Consider the following 20795-nt stretch of genomic DNA (forward strand, 5'->3'; position numbering starts at 1 on the left):
CTGCTGAAGAGCTTCTTGCATGAAGGTCACAAATGCACAGGGTGCTGGAGAGGGGGAATGTTTAATATTGCAAGATATTACAGCTGAACTGGCCCAGAAATCTCTCTACTGCCCAGTCTCCAAGCACTAGAATCCCTCCCACTTCCTATCAGTGCACCCCTGCCCTGCTTGCAGCTTCCCGTACAAGTTTCCTCCAGAGGGATGGTGCTGATTATGCTGAACGCTGGGGGAATATGTGCTTGTTATGGAGGGAATTGTATCCAGACCTCCCCAGCTCCTTTTCTAGTGGCTCACAGGAGGCCTCTTGTTCAACATATTGGCCTAACCCTGGCCAAAACCCTGGAGGCGTTCATCCCAATTGATCTGTCTTTGCTTGCTTAGAAGCCCTAAACCTCAGGATTTGTCTCTGACTCTACAGGGTCTCCTGGCCAGTGATCCAGACCTGGAACTGCTCCTCAACAAGATCTCAACTGTCAACCACCTGCTTTCTTCTCTGGAGAAAAAGGTGGCTGGTGTTTCTACTCCCAGCACACATTGCTAAGGATGGGCAGGTCACTCTAAAAAGGGGCACATATTTGTTTCACTGCCATCGTGGCCTGTGAACAGCAGGACACAGATTCATTGCCACAAACATGGGGGAAAAAGTAGAGATTAGGATTCCATTGAAAATGCCAACAAAACAATTTTCAAGGTCCCATTGGAAGTGAATGTAAATACAACAGCTGCAGAAGAAACATCCCTTTGTAAATCCTTCCCTGAAGAGTAGGAGAATTACTAGTGGCAACCTTCACTAAAAACCCCCCACTCTGTAGACCAGCTCCTTAAACTCAAGCAAATTCGTGTGCTAAATTCAATTCCCAGGCATAGCAAGCTGCTGCTACGCTGAGCTCTCCAACATGAGAGAGATCACTGTAAGAAATGAGTGATAACTTTAAGAAGAGTTGGGGCTTCTCCCTAGACTGGACTGGATTTGTCACTGCTGGATAATGCTTTATAGTTCCACAACCCCATTTCAGCCAGTTCACTCCTGCCCTGTCTCCCAGCATATATAACCAGCATTAAGACTTTCACAGACCACTCTCCCACCCCTAGAGGAATGATATTCTGCTGATCATTGCTTGGGTTCTTCACATTAATGGCACCAGCACTATCTACCCCAGACATGCCAGATTGTGACAGTTGCTGAGTAGACTTGGCACAGAGTGGGAGGCAACTTACCACAAACAATTCAGCAAGTCAATGAGTGGCAGAACCCAGGAATCCTTGGCAAGAAACCCAAGTACCAGTCTTCTTCTCTGACCACTGGGTGGCACTGCCTTCATTTTAATGTCTTTAGAGAAAGTGCAGTGAGTTATGCCCCACAAGCTTCTCCTGGCCATGGTGGGACATCCCAAATGTCCCCTCCAGACAGGAACATGTAGAATCTCCTGTGCCTATCAGACCCTGATCATCCAATTGGGGCATCTGGATTTTAACCCTTACATTTGTGCTTTTATGTCACTCACCAGGTGTCTCTAACTTGCTGCCAGCCTTTCACTGTCTCTCTCCCCAATAGGTGCTGAAGTCTCTGCAGGAGACAGTGTCCAGGCACAATCTGGCACTTCCCAGCATGGCTGTAGCCCAGACCCAGTCCCCAGCTGCCAAGCCCATGGCTGTCCAGAGCTTTGAGGTAAGGGAGGCCCCTGAGGTTTGGGGAGCCCTTCTGCCTTGCTCACATCCTGGCTGGGAGCTTTGATGGGGCTTTTCCTAAATGAATGGTAAGCTGAGGTGGGCAGGGCCAGCTCAGGCACCTGCACAAGGCATAGGGACTGGCTCTGGAGGAGAGGCAACTGGAGGTGTGGTTTCCATCTTCTCTTGCAGGCAGATGAGAGGATCAACCTGGGGGAAGGGTGTGGTGTAGAGTGAGGCTGACATTCCCTTCCCCCATGAGGGGCAGGAGAAACTAGTGTAGAAAGAGCTAGTTTGCATCTCCCACAGCATCTTGGGGTTCAGATATGGGCAGAGGAAGTCAGCAACAATTACAGCACTTGTCTAGTGAGCTCAAAGGGCTCCAGGAGTATTGCACCCTTCAGGGACGGGAGCTCATGCTCATCCATCCCTGAAGATTCAAACAAAGGATCATGCATGCTCTATAGCTGCCCAGGCAGTGGAAGGTCTGATGCGTGCAGACTAGAGCTGTGTCCTGCCCCTAGTAACCTGGCTTCCCATACCACAGGTTAAAGTGGGCAAACTGCAGAAGGCAACACTGACAGTGGATGTAGAGGCTGGGACTGTGGCCATCATGAAGAGAGGCAGCAGCTCTCCAGAGGAGACCATCACTCAGGACAAAAGTAGGAAAAAAATCTCCACCCCATGGGTTTGGCTGAGGCCTTGGAAGCTGGTAGGGCAAGTAGTGCAGTTTCCATGACAGGTCCCTGAAAGAGGTAGCAGGGAAGGGCCAGGAGTCCTTCATGCTTGACAGGTGGGGCACGGCATCCCCAAGGGTGCCTGGCTAAAGCCAGCATGATGGGCTCCTGCACCTGGAATTATCTGCAGAACAGTGACCCACCACGATACAGGGAGGTAAGCCAGACCTCCCAGATGCACATGTGTGCAGCTCAGTGAGCTCCATGCTGGCCGTCTCCATGCTTCCCTGCGGTGTCATTCCCTGGGGGAGTGAAGGGTGGCTGTGTCCACACCCCTCAGTGCCAGGCTTTGCAGCAACTGCTTCACTGCCTCTTCCACCCTCACAGTGGCCTTCCTGAGGTGTGTATTGGCTGTGCCTTGAGGGCTTGCACTATACCATGTCTCCCTGACCTGGTGTGGCTGTCTTCAGTCTTGCAGCTGATTAAATACCAGAGCATGCAGACCAAAGTGCGGCTGGTGTACGACAGGGAGCAGCACCGAAACCTCATCAGGGACTTCCTCTTCCAGAATGCACGGGTGAGCAAACACCCCCTCCACTGGGGCTTGAGCTATATTGTTATTCCTGTTTTCTGATTGTATTACTGTAGCCCCTAGAGCCCATCCATGGCCCAGGATTTGAACAAGGTGGTTCCTGCCCCAGAGACCTTGTAAACCCAGATAAGATAAAAAACAGCCGTTGCAGGCAGACAGAGAGAGAAGCAGCAGGAAGCAGAAATAGTGCTGGTCAGCTTGGCTGACAGAGGTCTCTGCACACCAGCTGCCTGCCCTTTATCAAGTGGTCTCAGCAAGTGACTGTGGTTTTGAAAGCTCATTTTCCCATGCCTTTCTTCTAATTGACAGGTCATAGGACAGATACATCTAGTGGCTAGACATAGGCTTGCAGTATAAAGCTTAAACATAGGATTGTGTAATTTAAATGAGACATTTAAGCAAACTCAAGACCCATTCTGAAGACCTGTGGTCTGAAGCATGGTAACTAATCTCTCCCCCACCTGCCTGCACTTCTGTGGAGGCTGGCCTTTGGTTCAAGCTGGGTGCTATGTTCTCATGATGTCTGAATCCTGGTTCAGGGCCCAAACAGACATTTCCATTTTTCTCTTGCAGAAGCGAGAGGCTTTCTGCCAACTGCTGCAGCTCATGAAGATCCAGCATTCCAGCCTGGATGAGCCTGACCTCATTTCTGTGTATGTTGGGACATGGAACATGGGTAAGGAGTAGGAGCAGCTCAGGCACCTCCTGGGTGACCAGAGCTCTGGTCATGAATCCAGAGCAAGGTCTGGAGTTGAAATCCCTACAGACCTCTGGAGGAAGCCACACGCAGGGGTTCTGAGATCCTTGTTGAGTCCTACAGGGATGGAAGGTTAGAGAAGGTGTTTCCCTCAGTGGTATGTTTATTGCTTGTCCTTATCTGGGGCTGTTTACACTACAGTGGGTCAGTGTCATAATGCACCTGCCTTGTATTGTTGATGAGTAAACAACAGAGCTGCTGATAAATTGTCAGTGGTGTTGGACATGGGTTTGAATCACAGACACAACGCTTAGATACTCTTGGATGGCCTAAAGGCCACCATCCTACAGGAGAACTGTAAAACCTACAGGCCTGATGTATATTGAGAGTGGATCAGAGAACCTGGCTAAATTCCAGAGGTGCTCACACTTCATTCAGACTGATCCCAGTGCTTAGAGGCCCCTGATATTCCTGCAGTCTGCACCATTTGCTGCAGGAGTGCGGAAGCAGCAAAAAATCTGCTATCTGAACTGATTACTCCTTTCTTCTCAGGCAGTGCTCCACCCCCCAGATCCTTGGCTTCATGGCTGACATCGAGGGGCTCGGGACGGACTCACGATGAAACCACAGCCTGCATCCCTCATGATATCTATGTTATTGGCACCCAGGAGAACTCACTTGGGGACCGTGAATGGGTGGAGTTCCTGAGAGCCTCTCTGAAGACTTTGATGGCCATAGATTTCCGAGTGGTATGGGCCCAGGACACCCACTTAACCTAGTGCTGAAGTAGATGCACTCTGGCATCCTATTCCTGCTTGCTCTCCTTGCCTCACCTGCCCTCTCTGGTTCTGTAAGGAGAAGTGCTTCCTGGCACTGACTCAAGACCTACTAGAAAGACCTAATAATAGTTACACAGGTCCCCTACTCCAAAGCTGTTACATGCAGAGCTGACCCCCCCAGAAATAAGAGGGAATCACCACAGCACCACACTACTTGATGGGCAGGCAGTATTGATGCCCTCCTGGAGGCAGCCTGCTGTTGCAGCTTAGTACTCAGGCTTTTAGATGGTGCATTTGATTTAGGTTCCTTCTTCCTTCACCATCCACTCTGCCTCCTACGGGGCAAAGGAGTCAAGAACAGTGCAGAGACCACAGCTGAGATCTGCCTCTTGCCAGCTTCATTCCCTCAGCTCCCCCTCTGATGTCCCCAGCTTCTCTCTCTCCATCAGACAAGTCATCTGTGGTGCCATTTTCCAGCATATGGACTCTGTGGCGTGGCCCTTTGTGACATTCCTGGCCATGTTCATGATAAGAGAACCAGGAAGCAAGCCTGAAAAACCTCCACTGAGCCTGGACAAAAACAGGCTGCAGTGTAGTGTTGAGTCCCTGGACTGTAGTCCAGGCCAGACCCTGAAAACACGGCATTCTCAGTTCTCAGATTGCCTGGCTTGTCTGCTGGAGGACTGCGGATTTCAACCTCCTTGCTGGGAGCAGTCAGAGACCTCGGATTCCCCTATTCTATGTGATCTCACCTCTTCCCAATTTCATTGCAGGTTGCCTTGCAGTGCCTCTGGAGCATCAAGATTGTGGTGCTGGTGAAACCAGAGCATGAACGCCGCATTAGCCACGTGAACACATCTAGTGTGAAAACAGGAATCGCAAATACACTAGGTGCAGTCCTGGGAAGGGGAGCTCTGGTGGGATGAGGGAAGCGTTCTGGGGGCTGCACTGAGGAAAGGGAGTGCTCCAAGACATCATTGGGGGTGAGGAAAGGGGGAAGTTGGGGGAGTGTTGGAGGGCAGGAATTCTCTGCTGCTTCATCAGGGAGCAAGGAGGTCTCAGCCTCTGTGAGGAGTGGGAACTGAAAAGCATGTAAGGTGCTGCTGGGTCATATAACTGAACCTGCGATGAGGGAGTTTCTCTGGGCTCAGCCCTGACAGGGCCTGCTGTGTCTCCTCAGGTAATAAAGGGGCTGTGGGTGTCTCCTTCCTTTTCAATGGGACCTCATTTGGGTTTGTGAACTGCCACCTGGCTTCAGGGAGTGAAAAGATACACAGGTAACTGGGATTTCAGTCTGGGCCCTGCATCAGTGTGGGACTGGGATGACCAGTATCACTCCCCTATTGCTCATGTGCCTACCCCTGCACTGGCTAACTAGCTCTTTGCCTTTGCTTTGGTCCCAAAGGGAAGCAGCCTGTATTTCAGAGTGGTCTGAGTACTGGGGAGAGAGGCCTGGGCACTGGGCTGGACACGCACTTAACCCAGGGGCTGGGCTCTTCCACCAGCCAGGGCAGATGTATGCAGGGAAGGGGTTGGGGAGAGGCTGAGGTGTTGGGCTGAAGGGGAATGGAATTGGTGAGGGTGGAGATAGACTGGGGAGCTGGTGCCTTTGTGGGGAGGAACCCAGGGATCTGTGGTGGCAGGTAAGCGTGAGAGGAACTTGTGTCCTTAGGAGACCTGCTGGGCATGTCAGGGTACAGGGAACAGTTGTAAAAATACCCCCCAAAAACTAGGAAGAGAGGAGTGCAAAAGGCAGACATCAAAGATTTGCTTGAAGTAAATAAATAAAAACCAATCTACAATCAAGGATGCTTTTCCCCACAACATCTGTCCTTTTTCCACCCACAGTCTTCTCTGCCTTAGAACAAACCTTGATGACTTTTCTCTTAAACTTCCCTTAACCCCAACTGGATAGCAGTGAGGAATCTTAGAGAGGACTTTCCTATCCAAGGCCTTTTGCAGGGCGGTTTCTGTCTGACAGACTGTCTAGCTGATGCAGCTCTTCTTCTTTCATTCCTGGATCCACAAGGGCATGTTCCCACACCAAGGGCCAGGAGGTTCTGGGGCTGAGTGGTAGGGGCACTTAGAGATGTTGGGGATCTTCATTATAACCTTGCTGGTTCGCATTGCCTCTTGCCTCCCTTGTCCGGCACAGGCGAAACCAGAACTACAGTGACATTCTACGTTCGCTGGTTCTGGGTGACAAGAGGCTTAGTGGCTTCGACCTCACCCTGCGCTTCACACACCTCTTCTGGTTTGGAGATCTCAACTACCGCCTCAGCATGGATGTCCAGGTAGGACGCTGATCCTGCTTGCACCCCTGGATCCCTGAGGCATTCCTCACAGCTCCACCCAAAACTAGGCCACTTGTTGGATGCCTCTGGGATTGGACATGGAGGGTATATAGGTGTGGATAGTGAACCAGGGGCACCAGCTGTCCTCTGGGGTCTCTCCATGGTGGAACCCGATGCTGCAAGAGGGGATACAGAAGACCGCTAGCCACTGACAAATTTCCCCTTTTTCCTTCTTAGGACATCTTAGCCCGTGTGAACAAAAAGGAGTTTGAAGCCCTGCTGGTTGTGGACCAGCTCAATCTGGAGCGAGAGAAGAGCAAGGTGTTCCTGCGATTTAGTGAGTGCAACAGCTTGGGGGCAGAAGAGGGCCCTATGCAGCCTTTCTGAGCACTGCCTGCTCCTGGCCTCACCTGTTCACAGACCACATGTTTCTCCTGTCTTCATGGCCAGTCCCTGTGCTCAGAGTTCAATAACCTTTTGTAGCAGATCAAGCCTGACAAGTGTGAAGGAGAGACCTGTGATGGCAACAGATACAGCACAGCCAGGAGAGGGCTTTGCCCTGGGTTTGTGGCTTAGCCCCTGACATGACACAGATAAATGAGTGAACCTGTGAAATCTATTCCCACCTGTGAAAAACACCCAGTCTCCACAGTAACCCCCCAAACCATCCCTGCCTTCAGTATATGCAACTGAGTGTCTCCTTTCAGGGGAGGAAGGGTGTCTGCTAACCAGGACTGAAATAGGTGTTATCTAAAGAGGTGTTGTCACAGAGCTACAGAGAGGAGAAACCCAGCCTCAAACCACATATACACTGGGTTAGGTGGGTTTGGTTTCATCTCAGGGGCTGTTTGTCCAAGTGAGAAAAACCTCCTTCTCCACTGAGTGTCCCAGGGCTTAGATGCAGAGGGGATTCAAGGTCAGAGTTGAGATGTCCAGAAAGAGGAGGGAGGTTTTTCTGGTCTGACAGAACAGTTTTGCTACACTTTTGTGGCTGTGGCATGACCTGTATGGACAGTGTCTGCCTGTGCTGGATGTGGTGATTCTGGTACATTCATGCCTCCATGTCTTTCTGTTCACTTCTTTTCCAGATGAGGCAGACATCTCCTTCCCTCCTACATACCGATATGAGCGGGGCTCCCGGGACACCTATGTCTGGCAGAAGTTCAAACACACTGGGGTGAGGGTTCTGCCCCACAAAGAAGGGGCTTTGCCTTTCTTGGGTGCTGAAAGCCATAGGGAACTGTCCCACAATGTTATCTCACAAGGAGATGGAAGGGGACAGAGAGAGCAGGCTGAACTCTGAGTTCTGGCTGAGCTGAGCCCATGGCAGGATGAAGATAAATGCGGCTTGTGCTGCCCATATTCTTAACCTGGTCCCCAAGCCTTCCATGACATATCATTTGCTTACAGCCATGAGGGAGGAACTAAAGCAGAGAAGTCCAGAGCAAGACAATTGCAGGGCTGTAGTAACTGCATTCACTGCCTCAGCTGATACTCCCTTCCTCTCTCTCATTGCAACCTGTGCTGTCTTTGACCACAGAGCAGCAGGAACCCCACCCCTTCAGTCATCCCCCCTGTGTACACGGGTGAGCTGTACCACTTCCTTCTGCAATGAGCAGAATGGTTACTGCAATAAAAAATAAGTTCAAGCCTGGCCCAGTCTTGCAACCAAAGCTTCCTATCTCCTGGTCACAGATGAGAATCAATGTCCCTTCATGGTGCGACCGCATCCTGTGGAAGTCACACCCAGAGACCCATGTGATCTGTAATGCATACGGTGAGTGGAGCTCCTAGGGAGAATCTAGGCCACAAATGGGGCATTAGCCTGGTACCTCAAGGGCCCAGCCTAAAAACAGTGCCTGGCACAAAGGGATTCTGAGCCAGTGAGTTGGCTTCTGCTTCTGTGTTTCAGGCTGCACCAATGACATCATGACCAGTGACCACTCTCCTGTCTTTGCCACATTTGAGGTGGGAGTGATGTCTCAGTTCGTGCCCAAGAAGGGTAAGGGGGCTTCCCAATGCCTCACCCCAGAGCAGCATCCCACTCCTCTGGGGGATTTGGGGCAGGTGTACTGCATTCCCAACCCTGTGCATATGAGCAGGCTTGGCTGCCACATCTTAATGGTGGCCTACCAGTCTTAATGGGCCTGCCTACCCACCTGTGCTGCTGTTGGGACAGAGGGAGAGCAGGAAGAAGAACAGGGTTTCCCTGGGGGAGTAGGCTCTAAAGAGCTCCCATTCTGACACAGCAAATAGACCTGAGCTGTGACCAACCTTGGTCCCCTGACCCTCCAAGTTGAGAACACCCAACCCCTGCCCTGGTCCAGCAGGGGCCATGTCATCCAGTTTGGCTTAAAGCCCATCAGGGCCCATATGAAAGGCCAAACCTGGGGGCAAGGTGGGGCTCCTTCAACACAAACTGAACTGCTGTTCTTTACCTGGCAGCACCTGGCTCCAGCCCTGAGTCTCTGGCATGCATTGAGTGGGACAGCATTGAGGTGATTGTGAAAACAGCCAGCCGCAGCAGGTGCTACATTGAATTCTACTCCTCCTGCCTGGAAGGTGAGAGCAGCCCTGGAAGGTGAGAGTTCCCTTCTGTGCTGGAGATGTAGCAGGCCCCACAGGGAAGGAGACCAGCAAGGAGTACTTTAAAAAAACCTTATTGAGGGTGCAGGGAGGAACCTTCCTGATGCACAAGAAGACTAGCAAGTATGGCAGAAGACCAGCTTGGCTTAGCAGGGAACTCTTCAGTCAGCTAAAACACAAAAAAGGAAGCTTACAAGAAGTGGAAACTTGGACAAACAACTAGGGAGAAGTATAAGAGCGCTGCTTGGGTATGCAGGCATGAAATCAGGAAGGCCAAAGCACAACTGGAATTTCAGCTAGCAAGGGATGTGAAGGGTAATAAAAAGGGTTACTACAAGTATGTCAGCAACAAGAGGAAGATCAGGGAAAGTGTGGGTCCCTTACAAAATGGGGGAGGCAACCTAGTGACATGAAATGGAAAAGGCTGGATGCTTCAATGGAAAGACTCAGTGGTGGAAAGACTCAATGCCTTTTTCAACTCAGTCTTCACAGGCAAGGTCAGCCCCCCAGGCTACTGCACCTGACAACACAGTTTGGGGAGGCAGTGAGCAGCCAACAGCAGCAAAAGATCAGGTTAGGGACTATTTAGAAAAGCTGGTGCATACAATCCATGGGGCCGGATGGGATGCACCCAAGGATGTTGAGGGAGTTGGCCAATGCTATTGAAGAGCCACTGGCCATCATCTTTGAAAACTCGTGGCAATCAGGAGAGGTCCCAGGCAATGGAAAAGGGAAAATATAGTGTCCATGTTTAAAAAAGGCAAAAAGAAGGATCTAGGGGACTACAGACCAGTCAGCCTCACCTCAGACCCAGAAAAATCATGGAGCAGGTCCTCAAGGAATCCATTTCTAAGCACTTGGAGGAGAAGAAAGTGATCAGGAACAGTCAGCATGGATTCATCAAGGACAAATCATGCTTGACCAACCAGATTGCCTTCTATGATGAGATGGCTGGCTCTGTAGATGCAGGGAAAGCAGTGGACATGATATACCTTGACTTTAGTAAAGCCATTGATACAGTCTCCCACAGCATTCTTGAAAGCAAACTAAGGAAGTCTGGGTTGGATGAATGGATTGTAAGGTGGACAGAAAGCTGGCTGGATCATCAGGCTCAATGGGTAGTGATCAATGGCTCGATGTCTAGTTGGCAGCAGGTATCAAGTGGACTGCCCCAGGGGTTGGTCCTGGGGCTGGTTTTATTCAATACCTTCATCAGTGATTTGGAATATAAGATGGAGTGCACCCTCAGAAAGTTCATAGATGACTCCAAGCTTGGGTGAGTAGTGGATTCAGTGGAGAGTAGGGCTAGGATTCAGAGAGAAGTCAACAAATTGGAGGACTGGGCCAAAAGAAATCTCATGAGGTTCAACAAGGACAAATGCAAAGTCCTGCACTTAAGATGGAACAGTCCCATGCACCAGTACAAGCTGGGAACCAATTAGCTAAGCAGCAGCTCTGCAGAAGAGGACCTGAGGGTTAACAGTGGACAGTAACCTGAACATAAGCCAACAGTGTGCCCTTGTTGCACAGAAGGCTAACGGCATAATGGGCTGCATTAGTAGGAGTGTTGCCAGCAGATCAGGGGAAATGATTCTTTCCCTCTATTCAGCACTAGTGAGGCCACATCTGATGTACTGTGTCCAGTTTTGAGACCTCCACTACAGAAAGCATGTGGACAAATTGGAGAGAATCCAGCAGAGGCAAAAAAATGGTGAGGGGGCTGGGGCACATGACTTCTGAGGACAGTTTGGCTTATTTAGTCTGGAGAAGAGAAGACTGAGGGGGAATTTAATAGCAGCCTTCAACTACCTGAAGGGTGATTCCAAAGAGGATGGAGCTGGACTGTTCTCAGTGTTGGCAGATGATAGAACAAGGAACAATTGTCTCAAGTTGCAGCAAGGGAAGTTTAAGTTAAATATTAGGCGGAATTTTCCTACTAGGAGAATAGTAAAGAACTGGAACAGGTTACCCAGAGAGGTGGTGGAATCTCCATCCTTGGAGGCTTTTAAGACCGGGCTGGACAAAGCCTAGGGAGGGATGATCTAGTTGGAGACAGTCCTGCTTTGGACTAGATGACCTCCTGCGATCCCTTCCAACTCTAATCTCCTATGATTCTAAGGAGGAACCAGGGCTGCAGGTTCCTGGTGTGGGGAGCAGCATTTCCACTGAGGTATCGCTAACAAACACAGTCCTACACAGTACTCCTTGGTGGCCATAGGATGTTTTTCTGTCAGGATTGAGCTGCGCTGCAGGTGTCATTGCCACACTCCCACTTAGGTGACCTTCTGGCAACCTACAATTTCAATTGGATTTGCAGGTTGTCTTCACTTGCTGTCCTAATCTGCTTGTATAAGGCTGATATGCACTGTATAAATAGCTGCTATTGTCGTGCATGAGAGGTGACTGCATTCCAGGAGTGGGCGCAGTGATTTCCACACAAGTCTGTAAAGGGTACTAGGATGCTTCTAGGAGCATAGTAGCAGCAGGACTGGCAGTTCTATCTCAGAGGTGGACAACTGGAATTTGTCCCAGATGGAGACCAGGCTTCATCCATCCTATGGCAATGTGGCCAGTGCTCAGGACAGACTGGAGGGGTTGGTAGTGAGAGAGAGAGGGGAGTAATAGGCTGCAGCAGGAGGCATCTTTGCTTTCATAATTCCATCTCTTGATTCCTCACCAGAGTCTCAGAGGAGTGGAGAGAACAGCTCCCAAAACAGTGACATCCCTGGCTTTCTCAAACTCAGTTGGTCAGCTAAGCAACTGCCAGTGGTAAGCAGTGAGATGGTTGCAGGCATGGGGGCATGTGCATGGACTGGGACTGACATGAGAGGGGCAGGGGTGAGCATGGACAGGGGCAGACCGTATGGTGTTAGGTTCTGTTCACTCTGTCAGGGTCCCTGGCTTCCCATCCCGTAGGCTCTGCGGCTCTCCCTCCTTCATGCTGTCTACCTCCCTGATCAGTGGCACTCCAGATCTCCGCCTACCAACTCTGAGGCTGACATTCCCCTCCTCCATCTGTCCCTGGCTGACCTCCTGAGTTCTCCTTACACAAAGCAAAACCTGTGGTGACCACTAGAGACCATCACTAAGGAATAGTGGGTCACTGCAGGGTTTCTGTTCCTAATCCCAGTGCTCGTGCCCCTGGGCTGTGTGGCTGGGTTGGGGGGCTGCAGCCCTTTCCCTGAGTGTTGTGTTGTCTCTGTGTGCAGCTGAATCCAATCCTTTCGGACCTGGAGTACCTGCTGGACCAGCACCTGCTCCTCAGTGTCAAGGGAGTGGACGGCTGTGAGTCATACGGTGTGTATCTGAAGCAGAGTGGGTTTGGAATGGCCAGGGGGCACATCCACCCCATGGTGGGCTGAAGGGGATGGTGGCAAGGATTTCTACAGGCTGTACATATGCTGCCAGGGCCTAGGCAGGGAATGACTAGGGTCTGGGTGTGCAAATGTGTTTAGTGTAAGGTCCAGGCCACACAGTGACTTCACCTGCATGCTCTTCAGCCAGAGGGCTACAGGGTGCAACCAGCAGCCACATCAGATCTTCTCACACCAGTACAGTTCTACTCTCTAGCCCCTGCTACCCAGGAGCTAGGTGTCCTGCAGAGAGTGTCATGCCCTGTCCTCCAGGCTACACCTAGGACTCGGGGCTTGGTGTTTTACTGAAGATGTCTGCTGAAGCCTGAACTTGTGGCCATGCAGACTGCCTCCCCCTGCCTCCATCAGGAGCAAAGAGCCTCTCCAGCTGTTGGGGCACTAGGGGAACATTCAGGATATTTCTTCCACAGCTGAACTGTGTCTGGGGAGGACACTCCCCTTCAACACCCATGTTCACTGCCCTGGGCATATGAATTGCTCCCTGTTCTTGGTGAGTGTCGTATCATGGTGTGAAGCCTGCCTGCCAGCCTCTGCTCCCAGTTTCTCTCCAGTGGGCCTGTGTGAATGGGAGCAGGATGGCAGCAGCTGCTGTTGATGGGCTCCTCAGCAACTGTGACAATGCCCAACTCTGTGCTCTTTGCAGGTGAGTGCTGCATTGCCATGAGGTCTATGATCAGCAGTCTGGCCCAGCAGTTTGAGACTTTCCTCTACCACCGGGGTGAAGAAACAGGTTCCATGCGTGGCTGGATGAAAGTCCGAGTTCCCAAGGACAGACGCAGCACTCGGGAGAGGCTCTATGGTAATACAACTATGCTGCTGAACTGCTTTTACTCCAGCTGCTTCAGAGATATGGGCCTCAGTTCATCACTTGAGGACAGGATGGACCTGGAGGAGCTGGAAGTGCCTGTCCCCTTCCCTGTGGCACCAGTGAGAGGTCTGGCCTGGACTGACTGGGAGCTCCCTGCAGCCTTCAGTCTTGGCCCATTCCTCCTGTCAGCCAGGGCTGTTGGGCAGTCTAGAAGGAAAACCTTATTTCCCTGCACCTCTGTTAGCCTACATAATCTTTTTTTCTCTGCAGAGTGGATCAGCTTTGAGACAGATGCAACAGAGTCCCCTGAAGACACCTCACCCTGCACCAAGCCATCTCAGCAATCTGTCAGGTAACTCTACCTGTGTTCTGCATCTTGGGCACTAACCCTTTAAGATACTGTTGTTGCTAGTCCTGGGCCTCTGATGGGAGATAATCATTTTTGTTTCCATGTCCAGATGAATGCAGAGGTGAATTGCAGCTGTTTGCTTGCCTGCAGAATTGTCAGTCATCCCACATAGACTGACATGGTTGTCTGTCCCTCAGAGTATTAGGGAAGTCTGCCAGTTTGTTTCTGCAAAGATCTAGGATTGTGTCTATCCTCTGGAGATGTCCATTTTTTTTGTCCCAGGGTGCTGAGATTATCTGCCTGGTGGAGTTGTGTGTTTTTTCTAGGAGTGGAGTGTTGGAACTTCTTGTAGGAGGAGTGGTAGCACCAGCCGCTGGGAGACACTTTGGGACAGGGTTGATTTACATGACATCTATTTGCTCTATTGTGTTTTAGGAGCCGGCCCTTCAGCTTCCCTGAGACAGCCAGTAGTTACACCAATCCAGCTTACTTCATATTTGAGGGAGTCCCTAATACCTGGACACTGGGTACAAACCTGCCGGAGCCTCCCTACAGTTCAGCCAGTGATGTGCAGGAAGAAGCGTGCCTGGGCCATGTGCCAGGCCACAGGCTCCGAAGCCTGGCAGGAGAACAGACCTGCTCCTCCTCAGGAGAACCGCTGCAGAGAAGCCCCCATTACTCTGTGCCTGTGAGCATGTCATATGGGCATCAGCTCAGCCCTCTCCAGTCTGGAAGGCACAAGAGGCCCAAATCAGCTCTGCTGCTGAGAGACATGCCAGCATCGAGTGACTATTCCCTCACAGCCTTGCATTTGGCCAAGCACCTCAGTGACCTGGACACAGAGCCTCACAAGAGGGGAAGCTGCTTGGGCACCAGCCAGCTGAAGAGCCGGAAGAACCCATTGCGCCATACGCGCAGTGCACTGGAGCCTCCACCACAGGACTGTCGGGAGGGGACAGTCTTCCTGCAGAGTAGTCACCAGCTCAGCCATGACCTAGAGGTATGTCTTGGGAGAGGTTTCTCTAGAGCACAGGTGCTGGAGCATGCCCTGCTGCCTGGTCATAAAACCCTGAGCTTGGTCAAGGCTTTTCCCTGGGCCTAGAAAGGGCAGAGGGATATGGAGGACTCACCTCTGGGGACCTATGTGTAAGACACACCATCAGCAGTGAATTAGAGTTTTCCTACTCTAGTTGCATTGCCCTCTTCATACTAAGCACAGCATCCCATCTGAGTTATGAAAGGCGTAGGGATGGAATATGAGGATGCTGCAGGTTAGAAGGTAGGTGGAGTAGCAGGGATGTTGTGGGTCCAAATTCAGGGAAATCAGCAGAGCTGGAGATGAGGGTAGGGTTTTTTTTTAAGCCCCTTGCTGCGATACAGCTGAGCCACAATCTTGTTCTTCTCTCTTAATGGCTTGGTGGCAGGAGTGAGCATTCCTGGAGCATAGGCATGTGTCTGAGTCACTTTGGCCTGGAATAGTAGGAGGATGGGTTATTTGAAAATGGCCTGGAAGATACAGTGTTCTTCAGGTATCTTTCCTGTCCTGGGGCTCACAAGGGTATTGAGGGTATGTGAGAGATTATTGGCGTATGTCACTTTTGCTTCCTACTGGGGAATGACTGTCAAACTGGTGTGTCCTCTAGGCGTCCTGGTTGAGTTATGACCACAGAGGCTGGGGATGGGGGCAAGAAGCTAGATCCTCCTAGTTCAGTCTATGCAGAGCACTCTGGAAGGAGAATGCCTCTGAAACCCCAAATCCCTTTGGTGTCCAATAGCCATGTCTGGTGCAGGTGAGGCCTGGTCTGCCCTGCTCTGTGCTACATTGCTGGCTTCTGTCTTTGTTGCTTTCCTCTTCTCTCTTGTCTAGAGACACCGTCGTACAGGGCCTGTTGGCAGCCGCAGTGCTGAACCCCACTCGCCACGTGCTCCTCCAAGTCAAGCTTCACAAGAGCAACTGTGAAGGCCTGCAACAGAGACCCAGCCTGAAACTGAACTCCAAGGGCTGCATTAAGTCTGGCATTCACTCACCTAGAAGTCCTTGTACTCCTCAGGGAAATGGCTGGGAGCATGTGGAGAGGAGCTATGGAAGACATTGTGTCCCAGACAGTGGCAGTGGGCCAGGACTGGAGATCACTGAGCTAAGAGCCTCTGGATTTAAACCATTCCCTTTGCTGGCTTCTTTTGCCATCTTCACTGTCACACTGATTTCATCTTGTCGCATGGTGGCAATTACAGGAAGTTCCCTGTGCATCTGACTGAGGCTGTACCAAAGCAGGGAGTGCTCATGTGTCTAGCCACAATCCCAAACTCTTCTGCCTCACACTATGGAGAGGGGCTGGGATTTCAGAGAGGCCAAAACTTATAGGCAAGCTCCAGTTGAGATTCTGGCACTCTCTCAAGCAATTTTCTTCCCTCCCTGTCTGAACCATAGAAAGTTCCCAGCCTCTTCTTAAAGGACTGTTAGGTCTCAACCCTAATGCTGAGCCCAGTGCTCTAGCTACACTCAGTCCAGCACAGCATGAGTTGGGGGAGGTGAGAACCACAGGGTTCATGTGCCTCGGCCACAATAGAGCTCTTGTGGTCTCCAGTTTCCGATGCTGCAATACCAGGGTGCTTTGCAGTTAGTTGACACAGTCTTGGTTTCTCAAGGGTTTCAGCTGCAACATCATATGTTGAGCAGGTCCCCAGCACTGTAGCATCCTGGCACCTCTCAGCTCTGCCTTGTGGAGAATGCCCCGGCTAAACCCAATGGAGTCCAGGCTCCTCCTATCCTGGAGCACACCTAATCCTTTCATGAGAGCCCAGACAGCATCTCAGAGCTTGCAGGGCACTCCCTACCATCTTCCCCTCAAGTGTCTTACTCCGCCCTATGGGGGTGCTCACTGTGTTTAGTTACAGTTTACATGTGATTTTTCTAAAGGCTCCATGTTGCTGGTTTCTTATGAGATGCAGTTTCTATGTCAATTAACAATAAAACCCCAAAGCTATGAGGAAGCTCCACACTGAATTCACAGTCTGTCTTCTTTGAACTGTGTGCTTGACAATATGAATTTGGTGTCTCTAGCAAGTGAAGGGTAATGATACTGGCTAGAGCCAAGCAAATTGTGGAGATGTAGAGTACAGGCAGGCAGGCAGTCCTCGACTTAAGATGTTTCGCATTACAATGAATGGCATTTACAACGTTTATAAATTGACACCCTGTTTCAACTTTCTGACATAATTTTTGACTTAACGATGCTTGATCCGACGCCACGCCACACCAGCAAACAAGTTCGCTGCGTAGCCTGTCTCCCTGGAGAACATCTGTCCAAATTTCTCTGGACACTTTCTTTAAGAAGGCAGACAAGACTCCAGGAAAACCTGCAGCCAAGACTCCTAAGAAGATGCCAGCCAAGAACCCTTCAAAAAGTCCACCAAAGTCACCTCAAAGAAGTCCTTCCAAATCAATATGATTGCTATTTACAATATAAATACATTTATGTAGCTATATTACTCATCTATAATTGATTGAGTACAAAATTCTGGGTTATTTTTGGTGAAAATAGGGTATCAGGCCTTGGTTCAGGAATCAATCCCCCATTTATAACATTGTTCCTATGAGAAAACTGGTTCCAAGCTACGACGCTTCGACTTAAGACGTGGTTTTCAGGAACCAATAGTGTTGTAAGTCCAAGGACTGTCTGTACAAGATTTCCCTACCAGACAGTGCTGTCATGGATACATGGGGTATATGGTGTCTCCAACCCTTACATAGGCTGTCAGGGATTATACTTCTTTTAGTGCTGGGCTGCAAGTCTCCAGCTTTTGCAAGTGGAAGCCTCAAGGCTCCACAACTGAAACTGGGTCCTGGCTTCAACAGAAGCGTGTCTCGCTGTGGTTCTTCCAGCAAGTCCAAAAGAATCAGAACTGAAGTTTTCCCTTTGGTGACCAGGTAGCCAGCAGATGTTTGCTGTGGCACAGCCAAAAATGGACAGCTGTCATCTGGAGCAAAGGATTTTAGAGTCTTTAGGTTTAATGGAAGAGCTAAGCTACCCACCTGATTGCACAACCTGCCTCCCTGGTCCAGAACATCAAGGATTCCTTTTCCCTCACTGTACTGGGCAGCCAAGGGCTTATTACCACATCCCAAAATCTCAGGTCTTTGCTTGAAGTTCTACTTATGCAGTTTTTACATGTTCTTGACTTTCCCATTTTGCTGAGGTAGCTCCATTCATGTTGATGGTTCTTGAGAGTTCATTCATGACAACCCTGATGTGCCTATGTGACATACACATATTTCATCACCCAGCTGTAGAGAAGGAAGTATCCCTTTCTGTCCTAGCAAGTCATCGTAGAAGAGTGAATGGGAAAAACAGAGAGACAAGTTCCTTAAAAATAACACAAAAATTCCCCATACTCTCCACAGCTCATATCTCCAAGATGACCTGTGGCACTTCTACTGCGTTGCTCTGCTGCTGAACTCCCTGCTGTTGTAAGCGCAGACATGGTGGGGAGAGGTGTTTGTGAGCATTTCACACACACACTCCAAATATGGCTGCTCCTGGGGGATTTCACACTGGCTTTCATACAGGCCCATGGCAGTCACACCTCTTGCTTTGTGTTTCTCCCATTCCACAAAGGTATCAATCTGTCTTTTAAGCGATTCAGCCACCCCCAGCCCAGATCACACATGGAGATGGACTCATGCCATGTGACCCACCATGTGTTTCAATGAGGTTCATAGAGGACATTGAGCAAGATTTTGTTTTCCTTTGGGCACATGCTTTAAGTACAGTGTGTCGGAGCAGACTCCCATGTCTCATGTGTCAGCATTTCTGCACTGAAAAATGGCGGCAGGGTTGCTTTAACTAAAGCTCTTCGACAAGCTTAAGTTAAAGCGTCCCCACCACCATTTTTCAGCATGGAGCCTCTGATACACGAGACACTCCAAGCACTTTAATTAGAGTGGCTCACAGAGACAAATTCTTTGGCTTGCTGGGAGTGGAGGCAGCCCTCGCAGAGAACAGTTCCCAAGGGGCACAATTAAAACAGTTCCTGCGGTCCTGTGGACTGCGTAGAAACTTCAAAAAGAAAACTTTGAAGGACAGGTCAGACCTACCTCACTGGGTCTGAACTGGGCAGCAAAAGCTATACTGCACTGAGGCATGACCATATAGCTGGGGTTCGGCCACGCAGCTAGGCTGAAACACCATAGCTGTAGAAACAGCAGAAAAAAAGGCCCAGACCTATGACTGTGGCCTGGACATCCGGTCTCAGCTATACCCCATGCTGAGACAATACGATTACAAAACAGAGGGGGCCAGGCCCCTGTAGCCAGTAACTGCCAGCACCCATTCCTGGGTGATTAACACCCCCATGGTGTTAACCCACTTAAGAAAAAAAGAAAAGTAAGAGGGAGGAAATAGGAGTCTCAAACTCCAAAACAGACTTCCTCTCCCTCTACCTGTGGCTTTCTCTTCAAATAGTGTTTGCTTGCCTCTCCAGCAAAGAGAGGGGGAGACCTTCCCCGCCCATGGGGAGCAGGTTTTCTGGTTCCCAATATAGCTGTGCAGCTCTCAGCAGGCAGATGAATTAAGACCCCCAGACCCTTAGTGAGTTGTTCATATACACCTGGTGTGAAATCACCCAAGCCTTGTCCACATTTCTATACACCTGGTGTGAAATCACCCAAGCCTTGTCCACATTTCTATACACCTGGTATGAAATCACCCAAGCCTTGTCCAGTCTGGGAGGGTCACATTTCAGTCTTTCTCCCAACCAATCTGCCCGAAGAATCCTCTGCTTCTTCTGCCCAATGAGCCCAAAGGGCTTTACATATTTTCCCCAGATATGGGCCACAGCTTGCCATGTGCTGAGCACGTGGCCAGAGCAACAGGGGTCATCTTGCCTGTATCAAAACACACACACACGGGAAAAAAACCACAACACACAGCTCAGTGTAAATGTAGGTGTTACATTAGAAAGTGAAGTCACCTGGGTTTCTGGTGAGATGATTCCTGGGCCAGACACCTCAGAGGAGCAGGCAGCACAAGGCAGTTGGGGCTGCACAGACAGGACAAGGTAGTGAGGTTGGGTCAGTGCAATGCAACACTGCTGTCTCCGTGCAATGTGCTATCAGGGAAGCTGGTTGATGCAGAGAAGCACTAATAAAACCAGTTCCCAGAGGTACCCCCAAAAGAACTACACAGCAAGGAGCTATGACTCTCCTCCTGAGTCAGAGAGTCTTTGTCCCTGGCCACCCTAACTGGAATCTAGTGAGCACTGTCCAAGGGCTGGGAGAAGAACTGGGAAAGGGAGACAGAAGCCAAGAGGAGCAGAAGGGAGGGTTCATCCATGTGTGATGCAAGTGCCAGCAATTTCCCTCTCCCCTCAGCAGATTCCTTGCTTTCACTGCCTTCCATGCAGCAGGCTGAGCCAGAGCAGGTGATCTCCCCTGCAGCTCCGCAGACCTTTCTATGGGAATGTCACAGTGGGAATGGGCATCCCCTGAGGGCTTTGAGAGTTTGTTGCCTATTTCAAGGGCCTAAGATTCAGGCAGATGAGGGGCTGAATGTGTCTGACATGGAACCAGAGAAGGACAAGGAGACTGTACAGAGACAGAGGGAGAAGGAGGCTACTGAGGGCAGAGGGACAGGTCCACAGAGCAGGAATTGGCAGAGGCTGCACTCCCCACAAGGGCTGGCTCTGTGGCCCTCCAAGCAGCAATTTCTCCAAGAGGTACATTATGCAGCTTTGCTGCTCGGAGGAAGGGAAGCTGGCACTGCCCCTGCCTTGCCCCGCCCCCGCCCCTCCCTCTTTGGCACTTGCACAGAGCAAGTCTGAAACTGCAAGTGTCCGGGGAGACGGAGCAGCGTGGTGATGGTGGTGACTGTGGAACAGACTGGTCAGGGATGGGAACCAGCTGGGGTCCAGCTCAACACAGGGATGCACAAGGCCTGAGGCCCTGACACGAGGGCAAGAGGTGAAGGGGA

General features: G+C 50.6%; 2 protein-coding genes across 7 annotated transcripts in view; both read left to right on the top strand.

The window, feature by feature from the left end:
• Positions 1–17178, top strand: part of LOC102375443 (phosphatidylinositol 3,4,5-trisphosphate 5-phosphatase 2-like) — a 26237-nt gene extending 9059 nt beyond the window's left edge. For 3 of the 5 annotated variants that reach the window (XM_025200140.1, XM_025200141.1, XM_025200143.1), the window contains 20 exons: positions 419–505; positions 1556–1669; positions 2216–2330; positions 2816–2922; positions 3511–3613; positions 4187–4383; positions 5187–5304; positions 5594–5690; positions 6569–6707; positions 6945–7044; positions 7796–7884; positions 8403–8484; positions 8620–8709; positions 9153–9269; positions 11974–12062; positions 12503–12590; positions 13311–13466; positions 13746–13827; positions 14260–14824; positions 15692–17178. In XM_025200140.1, the coding sequence (XP_025055925.1) occupies positions 419–505; positions 1556–1669; positions 2216–2330; positions 2816–2922; positions 3511–3613; positions 4187–4383; positions 5187–5304; positions 5594–5690; positions 6569–6707; positions 6945–7044; positions 7796–7884; positions 8403–8484; positions 8620–8709; positions 9153–9269; positions 11974–12062; positions 12503–12590; positions 13311–13466; positions 13746–13827; positions 14260–14824; positions 15692–15784 (2628 nt within the window). In that variant the 3' untranslated portion in view covers positions 15785–17178. The other 2 variants (XR_003093270.1, XM_025200142.1) reach the window with 2 other exon arrangements.
• Positions 17179–20180: 3002 nt separating this feature from the next.
• The window catches only part of P2RY4 (pyrimidinergic receptor P2Y4), a 15443-nt gene continuing 14828 nt past the window's right edge, over positions 20181–20795 (top strand). The window contains exon 1 of one of the 2 annotated variants that reach the window (XR_001357767.2): positions 20181–20785. The gene's annotated coding sequence lies outside the window, so the exon portion shown is untranslated. The remainder of the gene's footprint in view (positions 20786–20795) is intronic. The other variant, XM_014518449.2, reaches the window with a different exon arrangement.

The sequence above is a fragment of the Alligator sinensis genome, unplaced genomic scaffold (assembly GCF_000455745.1).
Source record: "Alligator sinensis unplaced genomic scaffold, ASM45574v1 scaffold809_1, whole genome shotgun sequence".
NCBI lineage: Eukaryota > Metazoa > Chordata > Crocodylia > Alligatoridae > Alligator > Alligator sinensis.